At 40.7% G+C, this 18,090-nt stretch overlaps 1 protein-coding gene, 1 non-coding gene and 1 pseudogene across 2 annotated transcripts; 1 reads left to right on the plus strand and 2 right to left on the minus strand.

Annotated features, from left to right (window-relative positions):
• Positions 1–262: 262 nt before the first annotated feature.
• LOC131306898 (uncharacterized) lies at positions 263–2,447 on the minus strand. The gene is made up of 4 exons (XM_058333326.1): positions 2,398–2,447; positions 2,035–2,203; positions 811–912; positions 263–720 (listed from the first exon to the last, which is right to left on the minus strand). The coding sequence occupies exons 1-4, from the start codon at positions 2,445–2,447 to the stop codon at positions 634–636; spliced, it is 408 nt and encodes a 135-aa protein (XP_058189309.1). The 3' UTR covers positions 263–633.
• LOC131307711 (protein STABILIZED1-like) lies at positions 2,381–17,889 on the plus strand (annotated as a pseudogene).
• LOC131309026 (small nucleolar RNA snoR100) lies at positions 10,564–10,671 on the minus strand. The gene has a single exon (XR_009194700.1). It is a non-coding gene; the product is annotated as a small nucleolar RNA snoR100 (small nucleolar RNA).
• Positions 17,890–18,090: the final 201 nt, after the last annotated feature.

Genomic DNA, 18,090 nt, shown 5'->3' on the forward strand with positions numbered 1-18,090 from the left:
ATAACCTTGAGAGCCAGCCAAAGGAAACAACGGGGAAAAAAAAGCCAAAACTGGCCAACCTATACTATATTCACCACCTTACAACAAAGCAAAATAGTACTAAGTTTTAAGGTGAATTCAGTCAGCAATATCAATACTAGAATCATGCTAGTGTATTTGGTTCTGGAAAAATTTTGGCATAGTTTCTCCTGTTTTTGGTCCTAGTCCGACGTCGTGCGTCTCAATCAGTACAACAACAACAACAACATCAGGTTAATTGCCAAATTATCCATTCCCAACAAAAACCATAAAACAACAGTCACACAAATAGGTTACAATAGAAGTTAGGTTTTGCAAAACTACAACTTGATATTCCAACAAATTACAACTTCATATTTCAAATTACAATAATTGATCATTTTCTTGGCCTTTAATTCTCTTGAATAGCTTCAATCTCTTTCAACGGCATGTGGTATCTCGAAGTTGTTGAACTGCTAAGCGGAGTCATCTTTGTGCCGATATCTCTCTGTTTGAACTCATGAATCATCTTGCAGCTTTTTCCAAACAAAAACTCTTCTTGAGTAGGAATAAGCAATGGTTGTTCTGGCTCGGGTGTGATATTTCAAAGTGAATCCAAAACAATAAAATAGTCTCTCATCTTTTCAACTTGACGCAATGACCGTATCTTACATGAATTGGATGCATGTAATCAAGCTGCCCTCCCAATCTTCCAACCATAACCTGAGAATAACAATGAGCAATAAGGATAACACAAAAATTACTAGGAATAAAACCACATGACAGCAGAGTAAAAATCCCTCCACTGCTTACATTTTGGGAGTTCGGCTGCATGTAGGTAGGCCTTGCTAGGATAGAGCGATGTTGCGTAACGTATCGGGCTGGCTGCGTCCTAGTCCCCACATGTCCAATTATCTGCAGAAGGAAAAGAAAATCCACTAAGAAAGTTCCTTATGAGGTGATAGTATTGCTTCACACTTAGATCACAAAAAAATCACTTCTCTTTTAGGCATAAAAATTGGTTGCGTAGACTTTACTTCTCCCTTTTGTAAGTGAAGAAAGAGAGCATTATGAGTGTACCATTAGACAAAATCCATGAAGCAGATTTGTCGTCACAGATACTAACAAAAGTAAAGAAATAGGAATGCATGAAAACTACCATCAGCTGCATTGCCATACCATAATAGAGCCAAATAGCCAAAACCAACCAACATCAACTACATTGCCATACCAACCAGTGTCCAAGATGCCAATAATCGACCCAACACCTGACTGACCCTTTGCGAGGATTCAATTTACCACATGAGGCTTTACGTGCAGAAAATCCCAACTTCTTGTGATTTGCAAACTAAGAATTCGGTTAGGAACTGCGTGAATGATGCAGCATAGCCTCCTTTTACGAAAATATTTGCAACAAGAAATCACGAACTTGCGAAAAATAAGGAAGCTACGTAAACTAGAGAAATGCTATTTATTAAATTATTTCAATTTCCATTCTGCATTAGTGAACAACCCCGGGTAAATCTGCATTGGTGAAATAAAAAAAAATTACTAGGCCTAAGAACAATTAGGTAAACAAATTTCTCATTTTTTCAGTACTAGAACACCTGCAATTAGTGCAGCTTGATGGGGGTTTTAATACTGCAGCAACCCTGAAAACCCAGCATGCATAATAGGCATCCATGAGCTTATCAAAATAGTAGGCATCCATGATATTGAATCAAACTAATAGCAGCAGCAGCCAAGAACAAGCTAAGTCCGAAGAACCTCCTCAAAACAACACCAGAAGTAAGGAAAATCAAAACAGCATCAGTTCATCAACATCGATTTGATTCAACAAGCAATCACAGAAACGTATTGAATAAATCTCTGGTTGTATCCTAACTAACAAATCCTAATTTTCGAGTTGTATCACAGAAACGTATTGAATAATTTTCGAATTTAAACCCTAATTTTCGAGTTGAAACCCCAATTTTCGAATTAGGGTTTTTTTTCACCAACTCAGTTAAGGGTAATAATTGAAACAAGGAGAGAGACCTTCGTGGTGGTCGAAGTGCCCAGAAGCCCGGTGGTGATGGCGGTCAACAGCGGTGGGGGAGCGCTGGGATTGGGTTGCGGTGGTCTCCGGTGGTGGAGGGAAGTGGGTTGTGGTGGTCGCCGGTGGTGGAGGGGAACCGGGAAGGGATCTTCTCTGTTAATCGTCGAACTGGGAACGGAAGGGGAAGGAGAAGGGAAAGGAGAAAGCGCTGTTATGTTCCCGACTTTTTTTTTTTTTTAAAATAGCAAAACGACGTCGTTTTGCAATGGCGTCATGCTGACGTCAGCGGTTGTGTGAATTGTTGTGTGGGAGTTGTTGTGTTTGTAGCATTTTTGAATATATATAGAGCAAAACAAACACACTTCGGTATCTCTTCTCTCTCTCTCTCCACGCTACTGAGAATCTCACACATTCCATCGTCTTCAATCCAGGTAATTCCGAAACGCTGGTTTCACAATTTTCTGTATCACAAAAATGGTGCTCTTCATATCCATGGACAACGAAACCCTAACCCTTGATCTAGACCTAACCACGACCTCGCTCGAATCCCTAGACCTCGCCATTGAGCGTGAATCAGGTGTTCCTGCCTCCCATCAACGCCTATTCTTCTCCTCCCGCCAATTAATCGTCACCGGTGAACCATCCCCATCTCCCGCCTCGGCGTGGGGCCCATCTCGACTCTAACCCTACATGTCCTCCCTCTCTCCAAAGGCATGCAAGTCCCTGTGCAACCCAAGGCTAAGTTAGAATTCCTCAACATGACGCCTCCACCCAATTTCGTGGCCGGTCTGGGCTGTGGCGCCACGGGTTTCACCACCCGGTCTGATATTGGCCCTGCCCGTGCCGCCCCTAACCGGTCTGCTACGGTGGTTGGTGGGGCAGGTCTGGCTGGGGTGGGCCACGGGAGGGGCAAAGGGCCCGGCAGGGAGGAAGAAGAAGAAGAGGGGGAGGAGAATGAGAAAGCGTATGACGAGAATCAAAAGTTTGATGAGTTTGAAGGGAATGATGTAGGGTTGTTTGCTTGGACGAAGTATGATGAGGAGGCAGATGCGGTGTGGGAAGAAATTGATAAGAGGATGGATTCAAGGCGGAAGATTGAAGCCGGTGATCGAAAAGTGTAGGGCGTCTAGCCCTAAGATTACTGAGCAGTTTGCCCATTTGAAGAGGAAGTTGTTCACCATGTCGACTCACGAGTGGGATAGTATCTTTGAAATTGGTGATTACTCGTTGAGGAACAAGAAGTGGAGGTTTGAGAGTTTTGTGCCTGTTCCAGATACCCTCCTTGAGAAGGCTAGGCAAGAAAAAGAACATGTCGCGGCTTTGGATCCGAAGAGTAGGGCGGCTGGAGGGATGGAGACCCCTTGGACACAAACCCAAATTACTGATTTGACTGCAGTGGGGGAGGGCAGAGGAACTGTGCTTTCACTTAAATTAGATAGAATTTCTGATTCAATATCAGGGTTAACTGTTGTGGATCCCAGGGGATATTTGACTGATCTCAAGAGTATAAAGATTGACGCGGATATATTGGATATCAAGAGGGATAGGTTGTTGCTTAAGTCGGTTGTCCAAACAAATCCCAAACACCCACCCAGTTGGATTGCTGCGCTAGGTTGGAGGAAGTTGCTGCTAAGATTCAGGCTGCGAGGCAGTTGATAACCAAAGGTTGTGAGAAGTGTCCGAAGAAGGCGTGTCGGTTGTCCAGCCCTGATGAAGCAAAGGCTGTGATAGCAAGGGGAGTGAAGGCAATCCCAAACTCTATGGCGTTGTGGATGCAGGCTGCAAAATTAGAGCATGACGATGGGAATAAGAGTAAGGCATTGAGGAAACGGCTGGAGCATATTCCTGATTCTGTGAGGCTGTGGAAGGCTGTTGTGGAGCTTGCCAATGAGGAGGACGCGAGGCTTTTGCTGCAGAGGGCTGTGGGATGCTGCCCTTTGAATGTCAAGTTGTGGCTTGCTCTTGCTAGGTTGGAAACTTATGATAGCACAAAGAAGGTTTTGAATAAGCCAAGGTCGTATATGCCCAAGGAACCGGCCATTTGGATTAGTGCTGCGAAATTGGAAGAAGCAAATGGCAATAAGGCTATGGTGGGAAAGAGAATCGAAAGAGGTATTAGAACGTTGCAAAAGGCATCTGTGGTGATTGACAGAGAAGCTTGGATGGAGGTGGAGGCCGCTGAACTTGCTGGATCTGTTGCCACTTGCCAGGCTATTATTCATAACACGATTGGGGTTGGAGTGGAGGAAGAGGATCGCAAAAAGACATGGGTTGCTGATGCAGAGGAGTGCAAGAAAAGGGGTTCCATTGAGACAGTCAAAGCTATATACGCTCATTGCCTCACAGTGTTTTTGACTAAGAAGAGTATTTGGCTCAAAGCAGCACAGCTTCAGAAGAGTTATGGGACCAAGGAATCTCTTGACGCACTGCTTCCTAAAGCAGTGACTTACAGGCCACAGGCTGAAGTTCTATGGTTAATGGGTGCTAAAGAGAAGTGGCTTGCTGGTGATGTGCCTTCAGCTTGATTCTGCAAGAAGCCTATGCTGCGATTCCCAACTCTGAGGAGATTTGGCTAGCTGAATTCAAGCTTGAATTTGAGAACCATGAGCTCGAGAGAGCAAGAATGCTTCTAGCTAAAGCGTGAGAAAGAGGAGGCACAGAAAGAGTGTGGATGAAGTCTGCCATTGCTGAGAGAGAATTGGGAAACACTGATGAGGAGAGAAGGTTACTCGACAAAGGGCTGAAACGCTTCCCTTCGTTTTTCAAACTGTGGTTGATGCTTGGGCAGCTAGAGGAACGCCTTGGTTACATGGAAAGGGCTAAGGAGGTGTATGACTTGGGTTTGAAGCACTGTTCCAGCTGTGTTCCCCTTTGGCTTTCACTTGCTAAGCTGGAGGAGAAGATGAACAGGTTGAGTAAAGCTCGAGCAGTTCTCACAATGGCAAGGAAGAAGAATCCCCTGAACTCTGGCTTGCTGCTGTAAGAGCTGAATCAAGCTATGGGTACAAGAAGAAAGCAGATATTCTGATGGCTAAGGTGTTGCAGCTGTGCCCTAATAGTGGTATTCTTTGGGCAGCTTCAATTGAGATGGTCCCGCGTCCCCAACAGAGGACTAGGAGCATGGATGTGTTCAAGAGATGCGACCATGATCCACATGTCATTGCTGCCATTGCTAAGCTATTTTGGCATGAGAGAAAGGTGGACAAAGCAAGGAGTTTACTTAACAGAGCGGTGACTCTTGGACCAGATGTTGGGAATTTCTGGGCGTTGTTCTACAAATTTGAACTTCAGCATGGTACTGTGGAGACTCAGACGGATTTATTGAAGAGATGCATTGCTGCAGAACCAAAGCATGGGGAGAAATGGCAAGCAGTGTCCAAGGCTGTGGAGTATTCCCACCAGCCAACCAAAGCCCTCTTGAAGAAAGTGGTGGATGCACTTGGAAAGGAAGAGAGTTCTGCCCAGGGCAGTAAACAGTAGATGCCTATTCTTTTTGGAAAGTACTACTTTTAGCCTTCTTACTCTATGATTTAGCAGCTTTGCTCTTATTTTTGTGTTTTTGTGTCACTTTGAGAGATAAAATTCATTTGACGCATGAGTTCTGTGGTGGTCGCAATTACATAGTTTATATTGGGTGGTGACTGTGCGTCAATGTATTTTACCTTGCATTGCTTTTTTGTCGTTGGTTGGCATGATACACATAACAATTATGGATTGTTCTTCCCATGTACCTAATGTTCGTACTTCAGTTGTTTGTTAATTCATTTGCTTGTCACTGTAATTGTTCACTTACTTTTCATGCGTTTCTATATTCTTATTACGCTTTTTAATTTCTTGCATTCTTCTTTTTATCGAATTTGGGTCAATAAACATGCCTAACTGCCTATGTCGTTTGTTTGAGTAATCCTTGTTGCTATATTCTATTGTTCCTGTCCTCCCCCATTACCGGAATATGGCGAAGAACGTACATCTTGTGTTCTCTTAGTGTCGTGCAATTGATTGTCATTCTTTTATTGTTCGCATGAATTGAAATCATCTTTGTATACCAAATTTGCATGTACAGAATTTTTTTTTACAATTAAGTCACGAGATTAAGATGTTTTATTCACTGAGAAAATAACAGGACCCAGAAAATAAGAATGCGTAACGGGTCATTGATAATAGTTGATGGCTGGGAAACTACATGCATAGACTAAAGTGGAAGTAGAAATTGAGGATCTATTGCCAAGAATCTATCATTTGTTGTGGGTTTTGCAGAGTTATCCATGTATTGTGCTAAAACACCAATAAAGGCAGTGGGTTGATTTTTGAACTTGTAAATACTAGTAACAATTAGGATATGTCTAACTTTCGGATCCATCTAATTTTTGTTTCAAGGACACATGGACATGGCATATTGGGTAGAAATCTGAATATATTTCTTTTATACTTTAATTTGCCAGGATAAGTGGTGTCTACAATCCACTCCATATGTCATATCAGAGTTGTATACATAGTTCATGGCAAAATTACGCTTGTCAGGTGGTTGTCCAACAAAACATGTCCGATGGGGATCCCATACCCTTAATCAAGGGTCTAGCATACGATATAGATACTTCATGGCTTATACATATATAAGAGTCTATGTGACATATATTTACTGTGGAAATGGGAACATGAATCACTTGGAAAAAAAAACATCTGGATGAATCTGGAGATTTTTTTTTTTAAATACCTGGTTCTGGACTGAATGGACATGCTTTTCACTTCACTGTACAGTGTACACTTTTTATCCCGTAACAAAGTTAACTTTTCCCATGTTTACATTGCAGGAGGCTGCATCTTATAACAGAATGGACCAGGCTCTATTCAGTTCCTCCCTATCAAAGCAACGTGTAAATTATGCAGTCCAACATATTAAAGAATCATGTGCTTCTCCTTTGGTTTGTGTCCTAGCATTTGTTCTGACTTCGAAAATCGAAATTGATCTTAAGGTTTATGTTTGATTTCTGGTATTGTTGCAGGTTGATTGTGGATGTGGCTCTGGAAGTTTACTGGAATCTTTGCTACATCTCTGGAAGATCATTCCCAAAAGAGTTTTGTGAGTGCCGCAAAGATTAAAGATATTTTTGTTAATCAGCAGTTTTTAAAGTGTTAGCTATGTTGTTCAAAGATTTGAGTGCACTTAACTTTAGAAAGCATAAGAAAGAAAATAAAAGTACTCTACAAAGCTATTGAAGTTGTGTTCTGGTGTAGCAGTAAGGTTGATTGAAGAATGCAAATGTCCCATGATCTGCAGGCATTCCATGTGCTTAAATGCTTTAACAAGTGAAAAACAAAAACCAAGATTGTCGCTTGTCCAGAATCCAGATACTGCCTACTCCTGTCACTGGTGCCAACTTGGCTTTGTTTTCATTGTTAGAAAAACCAAAAATCAAGCATGAATGCTGTAATTTGTTAAGAAAGTAAACTTATATAAAAGGTGCATCCATAGCAACCTTGAGCAGCTAATTTCACACTGCATTGATGCCAAAGGGATGGAATGGGTTTTGATTCTTTTCACTTTCTAGATCACATCAGATTCTTAGATTGGTATGCTGCTCTTTCCTTTCCAGATTAACACCAAGGAAGTTGCCCTGAAACTATAGTTTCGTTTGCCGAACATTACTTAATACATTAATGCTGAGGTGGAATCTTCAATCTCAACTTTTAATTGTTGCGAGTAGTACTATTTGTTGGACCTGGGGCAAAATAGGTATCCAACACCACACTAGACAGTTTATGGAAGCCTTATTTTTAACAATTGATTAAACCCACTGGATATAGATAGATATTGCAATGCTAAAATTCCAAATTCTAGGTATGTTTCTATGCCAAAATTCTTGTTGCTCATATGCTGAACAGTTAAAGTGCTCTTTGCATATCTTTTCTGTCTAGTATTTAACTGGTTTCTGCAGACTTATATTTCCTCTTTGCTTTATGTTTTGTAGTTCTTGATTTGTGTCAAATGTTATGGGGCTTGAAATTAACGAAAGACCATTGAAGCTACCGTTGCTAGACAGCAAGAAGCTTTCAATCTCGCATTCTTCTGAAAAAAGTTCTCTCTCTCTCTCTCTCTCTGAAAGATTTTCTAAGAAATGAGTGCCTGTTTATAGCTGTAAGTTTTGAGATACACCGATCATAAAGAGTTAGATACCAGAGGATGTGAGAAATGACAAAATATAATCGTACTATGTGATAGGGGACTGCAGAATGGAATTTTTCTTGTCAGGTTGACGTATGGCTTGAAACCTTAGCTCCAGGATCGCGCACGCCTATCCACAGGCACTCTTGTGAAGCAGTTTTTGTTGTCTTAAAGGGGAGCGGTACTCTTTATCTCGCCTCAAATTCACATCTAAGATAACCTGGACAGCCACAAGAATTCCCTATCTTCACCAAACAACAGAGGTGCACCACTCCGAATCATCAAGCCAACCAGCACAAGCACCGTTGCTCCACGACACAAGCAACAAGAACAATGCAGTGCCTGAAACCACCAGCACCAGCAAGAAGCAGAACTAGATCACCCACACTAGGCCTTTTGGAAAACCCAGACGCCAACTACCAAGATTGCCTCCAGAAACAACTGTGCTACAGTCACCGAACACTTCCACCGCACACCTAGTGCCGGCTAGTGGGGCCCCCTCCGGGCCCCACAAAATATAGAAAAATACCCATAAATTTCAAAATAATTTTTTGTGTGTTTTTTATGCTCATTATCGATGTGGGTTGTTGTATCATTTGCTTTAGGTATGTTTTTAGATGTAACTGCTACGTGAACCTGCTAATCCTCTTTCGAGTTGCTGAGTTTCAACTTTATGCTGCACACCGGGTACAAGAACATTTTTTTTTCAGATTCTTCCTGTCTTACGTTTATTTCAGATAATGTGGTGGAGGATGGCAGTGCCTACAGCTGGCAAGAGGGAGGAAATTCTAAGAAAGAGCAAGAGAGGAAGGTTGGTAGATCTCTACTTTTATTGACTACATATTCGATATAGTCGAAAAAGAAAATTGTACATGCAAGCAAGTGTCCCGGTTATCACATTGGAATTGTCGTTCAAGGCTCTTAATTAATGGAAAATTGTATATGTAGGTGTCCCGGTTATCCACATTGGAACTCTTGTTTTTTCCTGCTATTAGGCCCCTAATATTTTGGTTGGCACTCTTAAAAATTACGTCTCTCTTCGGAGAAGTTACTTCCCCAATTTCTTTTCATTGCTATTTATAAAAGATAAACAATATGTAGTTAGGCTTGTGAAAAGAACATATATAATATACGACTAAGTCACTGTCAAGATAATGGCATAGATTTTGGACGTGAATAAATGAAACAATGCAGTTTTTGAAGGAAACGGAATAAAAAACAGAGAATAGAAAAGTAGAAGAAGAATGAACATATTGTGTCAGAATTTTAAAACTGTCAATAAGTTTCGCAAAAGGCTGAAACTCAGCACCACGTTAGTCCTTTTGGTGCCGTTTCTACTAATGGATGACTGATTGATATGTCCTACACATCTTTTTGGCATATAGTAGGAAACCGTCTCCAGAGTAGAATATCAAGTTTCAATAGCCTCATGAGGAGGCTATGTCCTACTGCATGATCATTCTTGGCATCGGAATGATGAACTTGAAGCTCTTTCACATCTTGAACCTGATAATCTTGCTACAATCATAGCCGTGAATATATACATACTGGGATGAAACTTTAATTAGAGTTTATTTTGCTACCATGCTTCCAATTGGTTGAATCGGTATTGTTCTGTCATACCAAGAAGAGGACATTTGATTAAAATTTTATCCCCCCCTAATTTGGTAATCGGGAGGTTCACTTGTTTCTTCTCTGCCTATAAATTTTTTTAAGTTGTTGTTTGACTGTTCATTTCCATTGATTGATGATCATTAAAATCTTTGTGAGTTAACGTAATGCTTCAAAATATTTCTCCAGGAAAAGTTTATAGGAACATTGGGGAGTGCTTATAACGTTGCTCCGGAAGTGTTGAGTCATTCTATACATCCTTCTCAGTGGAGTACCTCCATTTTGGGCAGGTAAATGCCTGTTTTCCATTCATATATCAGTACCTGAAAGACTACATTTATTAATCCATGGTTCTGAGATTTTAAAAGGTGTACTAATTGATTACCAAAGTAGGCCAGCTTGTGTTTGGACTTTGGACTATTTGAGCAAGCCAAACCGTCTGATTTTGACAAAAATGCCCATTTAGTTTGGCCAGCCTTGTTGGAAGGCTAGAAAATTGTACAATTAGACAAGAAAGAAAGAGTTCCATTGTCGGGACCATCTTTATCCCAACCTCAGACTTGTTCAAGGTCAAGAAATGATATCCCACAACCTGTTCCAGGTTACAGATTTATACACAACAACAACAGAACCCATGTAGTCCCTAATCATTGGGGGTATGGGCGGGGGAGGATTGGAGACAGACCTAACCTTTGGCAATATGCACAAAGGGGCTGCTCTCAAAATACCACTGAAACAGTGGCCCCCCTATACCTGTTTTGCTGCAGAACCATGCCCCCAAATCAAAGCCGAATGGCATCAGAGAGGGCAGGCCTAGAGACCCAATTCAATTTATGTGCACATTACCATGCTTCCTTCATCGATAGTCTAGAGCATCGGTATGCACAATCAGGTTACATATTTATAGAGGCTGGAAAAACTCATCTCTGAAATAAGAATTGTTATTTTGTAATTCCTTGTCAAGCTATGTTCCATGAACTAATCTCTTTTGTCAAATGTGTAGCAGAGTTGTGTCTCTGTGTCCGTGTGCGAGTGCATGGTTGTGTGTGGGTGCGTGCCACAGATGTTGATTATAAGAGAACAATGCCAACTTAGATATACGTAATAATCAAAATGTATGTTGTGATCTTTTGAGTAACTGATTTAGCCCCTTTTCTTTTAGGCTTATTCATTAAAAAGAATTGGGAGTGCAAAACAGGTGGGACATTATGCCTGGTTTAACTTCATGGCCAATACTCATCTCCTGTTGACCAGATTGAGCTGCTGCTTATTGAGATACCTTGTTTTACCTTGCTTTGTTTCTTGCACTGAGATCACAGGTTGTGCCCGGAAGAGAAACAGAAAAGTGCAACAAGAGAAGATGGCTAAAGTTAGTTTTATTTCATGCGCACAGTTAGAGGCAAAGAGGGCACCTTTGAGTCTATGACTCTCAGTATTCATGGACACAGCAGCAGTAGATATGTCCATTGTTCGTGTTCTTTCTCTACTATACAGGAACAAAAAAAAAACCTACATATATATATATATATGTGTGTGTGTGTGTGTGTGTATTACGTTCCCGACTATAATTAAACCAATGAGCACACAGAAACGTGTGAAGCACGAGCATTACACTAGTATGCTAAGACAGGTGCGATGTCAGACAAGGGACCTCACTAGTTTCCTGCAGTACGAGGATATGCTAAAACAGACGCGATGTCAGACCGCTTATTAGCTGGATGCCTGGATGTGGTCAAAAAAGTCTAGTATGCTGATGGTTTTCAAGATGTCCCTTAGCTAGCTGAACTACCAAATTTTGCAAATGAGATTGACTGGTTTAAGGAGCTAGCAGACGTTTGATATGGGTGTCCAAAGTACAAGCAACTGGCCTATTTCCCCATTTTCCCTTATAGCTATGGTTGAACTACTGTTTGTTTTTGCCTTCTTATCCTTAGAAATCTGTTTTAAAGAGGTCCCAAGGGTGAACTTCTTAAAGGCTTGCCAAGTTATCTCCTACTAGGCTACTCTAAGATTATCAGAAGTAAACCTAAGTTCATGACTCAATCGATAGTTTAGAGACGGAATAATCATAAATAAGATATAGTTGAAAGGCTAAATGGAACCAATTGATAGTTTAGAGACAAAAGAAACACAAGTGACAGTTCAGGGACTAAACAATGTATTAACCCCTATATATACTGCAAGGTAGATAGATGATGACAAATACGCACGTTTCGATCCTTTTCTTAAATTCCCTCCCCTAATCTCACGATGTCCTACTCCTCTTCACAAATTCTTCGTCAATCTTGACCGTCTATTATTGCTATTGATTGCTGTGTACATGATGAATCGAAAACGAGTATGCGATGCTGATTCCAAGGAGGAAACTGCTCGCCAGAAGGCTTTGCGGGACCAACTTGGGGCCCAAGGCAGGTACTTCTCTACAGATACTACAATGATAAACCCTACCATGTGTGCTCTTTTCTCTCCTACTAAGTTTGATTTTCCTCTTCTTGAGTGGAAGCTGTGGAAACTAACTTAGTTATCGGAGTGCCCGCCGGCTAGCTTTGGCCGGTACACTAACCGTTAGCTTCTTGTGCAGTGAACGGGGAGGGAGAAGTGGGTTAGTAGATCAAATCGCAAGACAAGTAACCCAGATCCAAGAGAGGGAGGCCCAATATAATATATCTTTTTAGAAGAGTAAACACCACCCCACAGTCTGAAAAAGGTTTTGTTTAAAATGCACCACAAAAAAGCGCAACTTTTAGATTTACGATGGGGCATACTTTAACTTAATCAACTTGCAACAATAGCAAGACTACTAGAATTAGCTGCTTTGTTTACTAGTAACTATAGAATATATCTTGCTTTTATTTTGTTTTTTGGTTTTTGGTTTTCCATTGTTAGATTACTAGGGTTTGCGGCACAATGCGTTTTGAACACAACTAAAATGAATTACGAAACTATTGATCACCCCGCTAACGAAGCTGATTTATATGGGAATATTTTCTTAAATTAGGTTCATGGCCGCTAGCACACGCAAATAAACATTGGACTCATGTGCAAGACTCGCGTGTAATCAGGGCTGGCCCAAGGATTTTGGAGGCCTAAGGCCAACCCCGAATATGGGGCCTTCAACTAAAACAATTCAATGCAAAAAAGAGCTTTGGAAGACTTGAACTCTGCACTCAATCCCTCTATTCATGAACTACTGTCCACTGTACCAACCAAACATTTTGAAACCAATTGCAACTTTTTTATATTAGTAGTAAACGAGATACCATTTGGGCCCCTGAATTTGGAGCCCCTAGGCGCAGGCCTCTTGGGCCTTGCCCTGTGTGCAATATATCTACCCTTGCCCAACGAACCCAACAACGCAAAAAATAAATAAATAAAAAATTTACCCAAGCATATTCATAGGAATTGCCTGTGCCTAAAGGCACGATACGATGTAATATTAAGTTTGCAACTATCCAAAATTACAAATGGGCTAAAAACAAAGACAAACAACAACAAAGTAAAAAAACGGTTCCATCGCCTTAGATATGAACAGAAAAAAAACATAAAAACAAAACGGTCTCGCCGCTTGAGATATGAACAAGAAGATTTAATGGTGACGGAGGAATGTAAAGGAGGGAAGAAAGTCAGAGAGAGAGAGAGAGAGAGAGAGAGAGAGATATTCAAATTTTGAATATGTAGACGAAAATGTGTGATTGGGATAAGTGCTCTAAAAATGTTATGTATTTACAAAAATACCATTTTGTAAAATAGAGGGTGGAGATTTATGGGATAGATTTCAATGATTAAGATTTATGAATGAATGTATGTAAGATTCAAATAATGAGCTACGTTATTATACAGATAATGGCACAATAATTGAAATCTGTGGTGGGTTCTGGAGAGACATCATATGGTGGGTTCTGGAGAGAAATGGAGTGACTAAAGGGAATATCGAGGTGATTAGAGGCATGTATGAAGATGCCGTCACTACCATTAGATCATGAAACGAGTGAATTTTCAATTACAGTAGGATTACAACAAGAGTCAGCCTTGAGCCCGAACCTCTTTGCCTTAGTTATGGATGAGTTGACTATACAGTTTCAGGAGGATATCCCATGGTGTATGATGTTTGCAGATGATATTGTCCTCGTGGACAAAACTGCAAGAAGCGTTTATACGAAATTAGAAATTTGGAAGGAAGCATTAGAGTCAAAGGATTTTCGGATAAGTAGGAGCAAAACTAAGTACATGGTGTGCTAGTTTAGTGGTACTAGTAGTGAGCATGAAGGACGTGGTGATCCAAGACTAGGAGATACCAAAGAGTGACCATTTTAGGTATTTAGGCTCAATTATTAGTAAAGATGGAGAGATTGCCGATGATGTGACTCATAAGATCCAAGTGGGATGGCTCAAGTGGAGGAGCGCTACTGGTGTACCTTGACAAGAGGGTACCCACAAAATTGAAGGAAAAATTCTATAAAACTGTCATAATACCAGCAATGCTTTACAGGACAGAATGTTGGCCTATTAAGAAACAAGTGAGTAAGATGAGAGTAGCGGAAATGAGAATATTAAGGTGGATGTGTGGTAAGACTAGACGAGATAAGATTAGAATGAAACGGTTCGTGAGATGGTAGGTGTAGCATCTATAGAGGAAAAGTTGAGAGAAAATAGGCTAAGATGGTTTGGGCATGTCTACCGTAGACCTGGAGATGCAGTAGTTAAGAGAGTGGATATGATAGCTTTGGGTAGTAACGCTACGGTGTGGGGGGGGGGGGGGGGGGGACCTAAATTGACATTAGATGTTGTGCACAAAGATATGAGTCTAATAGGTTTGAGTAAACAAGTGGCTCTTGACAGAGCTCAACGAAGGAAAAAGATTCATGTAGCTGACCACAATTGATTGGGACACAATGACCGGTTTGGTTTGGCACAATAATTTTAAATGTTGGGAAATTTTGTGCTCGGCAAAAGGGTGGAGGGAAGGGCGACTGGCTAGAGCAATTGCACCTAGGGATTTCACACTTATGGTGGGTTCCATGGGGAACAATCACCTCCAATCGCCCACAGGTTTCTCCCATGCATATTTTTAACTCGCAAACAAATACAGCATTCTTAATCAGTTTGTAACTTTGTACATGCCATCAAATTTAACTGATTTTACAACACAAGTGGGAAGGAACCATTGCTGCTTGGTTTATTAAATCCCTAGTATGCTGTCTTCAGACTAATTATGAACATCAAACTTGAATACTTGGACCAATATCCCCTAAGTAGTAATGCTCCTACTTTAATTACTAATTGTTTTCATAGCTCCAAACAGAATACTATCAATAGTTGCAATTAGCGTTTTGATTTTCTTTTGTTTGTTGTAATAAAAGATAGGGAAACCCATTTAAGATCTCAAAAAAAAGAAAAGAGAGAGTGAGGGCCTCGCAGACTTCAGACCAATTAGCTTGATTGGGAGTATGTACAAGATATTATTATCCAAAGTGTTAGCAGCAAGGATAAAATGCACCAATCCCTGTGGTCGTGGGAGAAGTACAATAAGCTTTTTCTGGGTTTAAAATGTCCAAGATGGCATATCCTAATTGCAAATGAAGTGGTGAAAGACTGGAGAAGGTGTAAAAAGAAAGGTCTCATTATCAAGCTTGATTTTGAAAAGGCTTTTGACAAGCTCAACTAGAACTACATCATTAGCATGATGGATCTTATGGGATATCCAGCAAAGTGGAGGAGCTGGATTAAAGAAAGCCTGGCATCTGCTTGGGTATCAGTCCTTGTCAATGGCTCACCTTGTGAGGAATTTCAAATGCAAAAAGGTGTCAGACAAGGTGATCCACTATCACCTTTCCTATTCATTATGGCTGCAGAAGGTATCAACTGGAGATTCAAAAAGGCAGAAACACATGGGCTCATCACTGGGCTGTCAATGGGCAAAAATGGACCATCCCTAACTGTACCTCCAATATGCAGATGATACACTTGTTTTCTGCCAACCAAATAGTGATGAGGTAAGGGTTATCAAAAGACTATTAAGAGGTTTTGAGGCGATGTCTGGGCTGAAAATTAACTATCACAAGTCTGTATTTTGTGGCATTGGTATCTCAGAGGTTGAAGCACAATCTTATGCCCAAATCATGAATTGCCATGCTCAATGCCTACCTATAAAATATATTTGGGCATACCTCTTGGCATGAACCCAAAACTGAAATCAACCTGGAAACCTGTTATTGACAAAATCAGAGCAAGACTTGCATCATGGAAAATGAGGTACCTATCCTTTGGGGGCAGACTTGTTTTGATCAAATCTGTTCTCTTGAGCCTTCCCATTTTCTACATGTCACTTTTTAAATACCTTAGGGTGTGGCCAAAACCATTGAATCAATACAAGCCAAATTCCTATGGGAAGGTACGGATCAGAAGAGGAAAATCCATATGGTTGCTTGGTCAAAGTTAACTCAAGACAAAAGATGTGGAGGTCTTGGTATTAAAAATGTGAGAAAGATGAATGAGGCATTACTTATGAAGTGGTGGTGGAGGTTTGGAATGGAAAGGGATGCATTGTGGAAACAAGTGGTTACATCAAAATACAAAATGAATGATGGAAGCTGGGTACCAAAAATGGTGATGCGTAGGAAATTCTCAAACATTTGGAGGGACATTATGCAAATACAAAGCAGACAACCTCAAATGTTTTCCTCTTGCATGGAAAATATCTCACTGAAGGTGGCCAATGGAAACTCCCATCAGATTCTGTAAGGATTTATGGGTTGGAAACACAAGTTTGTAATCTCTATTCCCAACCTTGTTCAGTATCATCTGTGACAAAGAGGAAATGCTAAGTGAAGTTTTAGCAAGGAAAGCTGTGCTGTTACAATGGAACTTTAAATTCAGAAGAAATATGTTTGACTGGGAAAAGGAAAAGCTCACTGAATTGTACACACTTTTGGATGAATCTGGAGTGGCAAACTCAGATAGAAATGGTCAAGACAGACTCATTTGGCAAGGATGTAACTCAGGAAAATTCACTGTGAAATCCATTTACGAAATGGCAAACAGATCAGGTGCAGACAAGGGTCTAATCTTTGAACTCATTTGGAGGAATATGGCACCTCCAAGAGTTCAATGTTTTGGCTGGTTAACTTACTTGAGCAGGGTAAAGACTTCAGAATATTTATTCAGAATTGGAGTGATCACTGATGTTGAACAAGCTATGTGCAAGTTATGCTCATCTGACTTGGAATCACTAGACCATATATTCATTCATTGCATGTATGCTTGGAACACCTGGACAGACATCCTATCATGGTGGGGTGTGAAATGGGTAACACCCCCATCCATGGCTGCAGCATATGATGGTGCTCTCTTGCCTTTGATGCTATTTTGGGCTTGAAGATCCACTGGTTCTGTTAAAGACTCAGCTCAAATTGGTGCTCTTCATGTCAGCTTCAATTCAGCTTGAAACAGCTGCTGAGTTTACAGGTTCTGCTGCAATGACTTCAGTCTCCTCTACCAAATTTGGTGTCTTTTGCTGAAAACATGGCGAGATGATGCTAAATTGGTCTTCTCTGCCAAACTGGTGTTTTCTGCTGAAACATAGCAAATCAAACCAACTGCTGGTCTCTGGTTGGGTTGCAAACACTTTGTCTCCAAGGCTTTCAACTTTGGTCGTTGGAAAACTGGTTATACTCATCTGTCAATGCTACAGGAAGGCGTAACTCTCAATGCAATACTCCCCACTGTGGTACTGTTAATCCAAAGGGTAAAGCACTAAAGCACATGGAGCTGCTTTGCCATTGATTCATGGGAAACAACTGCTACTTTGGAATAAAGTGGTTCTTTTGGTGGCAGTTTCTCTTTCAATTCTGTATAACTGAACTGGGGATGCTCACGTTTTTTTTTTCTTTTTTCTGCTTTGATTTCGGTTGGTACCTTGCCAACTTGTAATCGCTCTTGGGCCTCGAGTGGGCATATGATCGTCATGGGATGGAGTGCCAATATAGTTGGGATGTCATCCTCTCTCCTGTTTAATCATTGTAACTCTTTACATTTGATTAACAATTTTTTTCGCTGTTAAAAAAAAAAGAGATTGTTCGCACTTCTCATTTTGTTTTTTTGCCTTTAGCCTTATTAGTGTTTGGGTCTTTGGACTATGTACCACTTCTTTTGTCAATGAAGTCTTTCCATAAAAGACTACATACATGATAAACAAGAGCGACCGCCCAAACACACACATAATTATGGATCTTCTCCGGTCCTTAATTTGGACCGGAGTCCATATTAACTGCATTTTGCAATT

Source organism: Rhododendron vialii, chromosome 11a, assembly GCF_030253575.1.
Source record: "Rhododendron vialii isolate Sample 1 chromosome 11a, ASM3025357v1".
Classification (NCBI taxonomy): domain Eukaryota; kingdom Viridiplantae; phylum Streptophyta; class Magnoliopsida; order Ericales; family Ericaceae; genus Rhododendron; species Rhododendron vialii.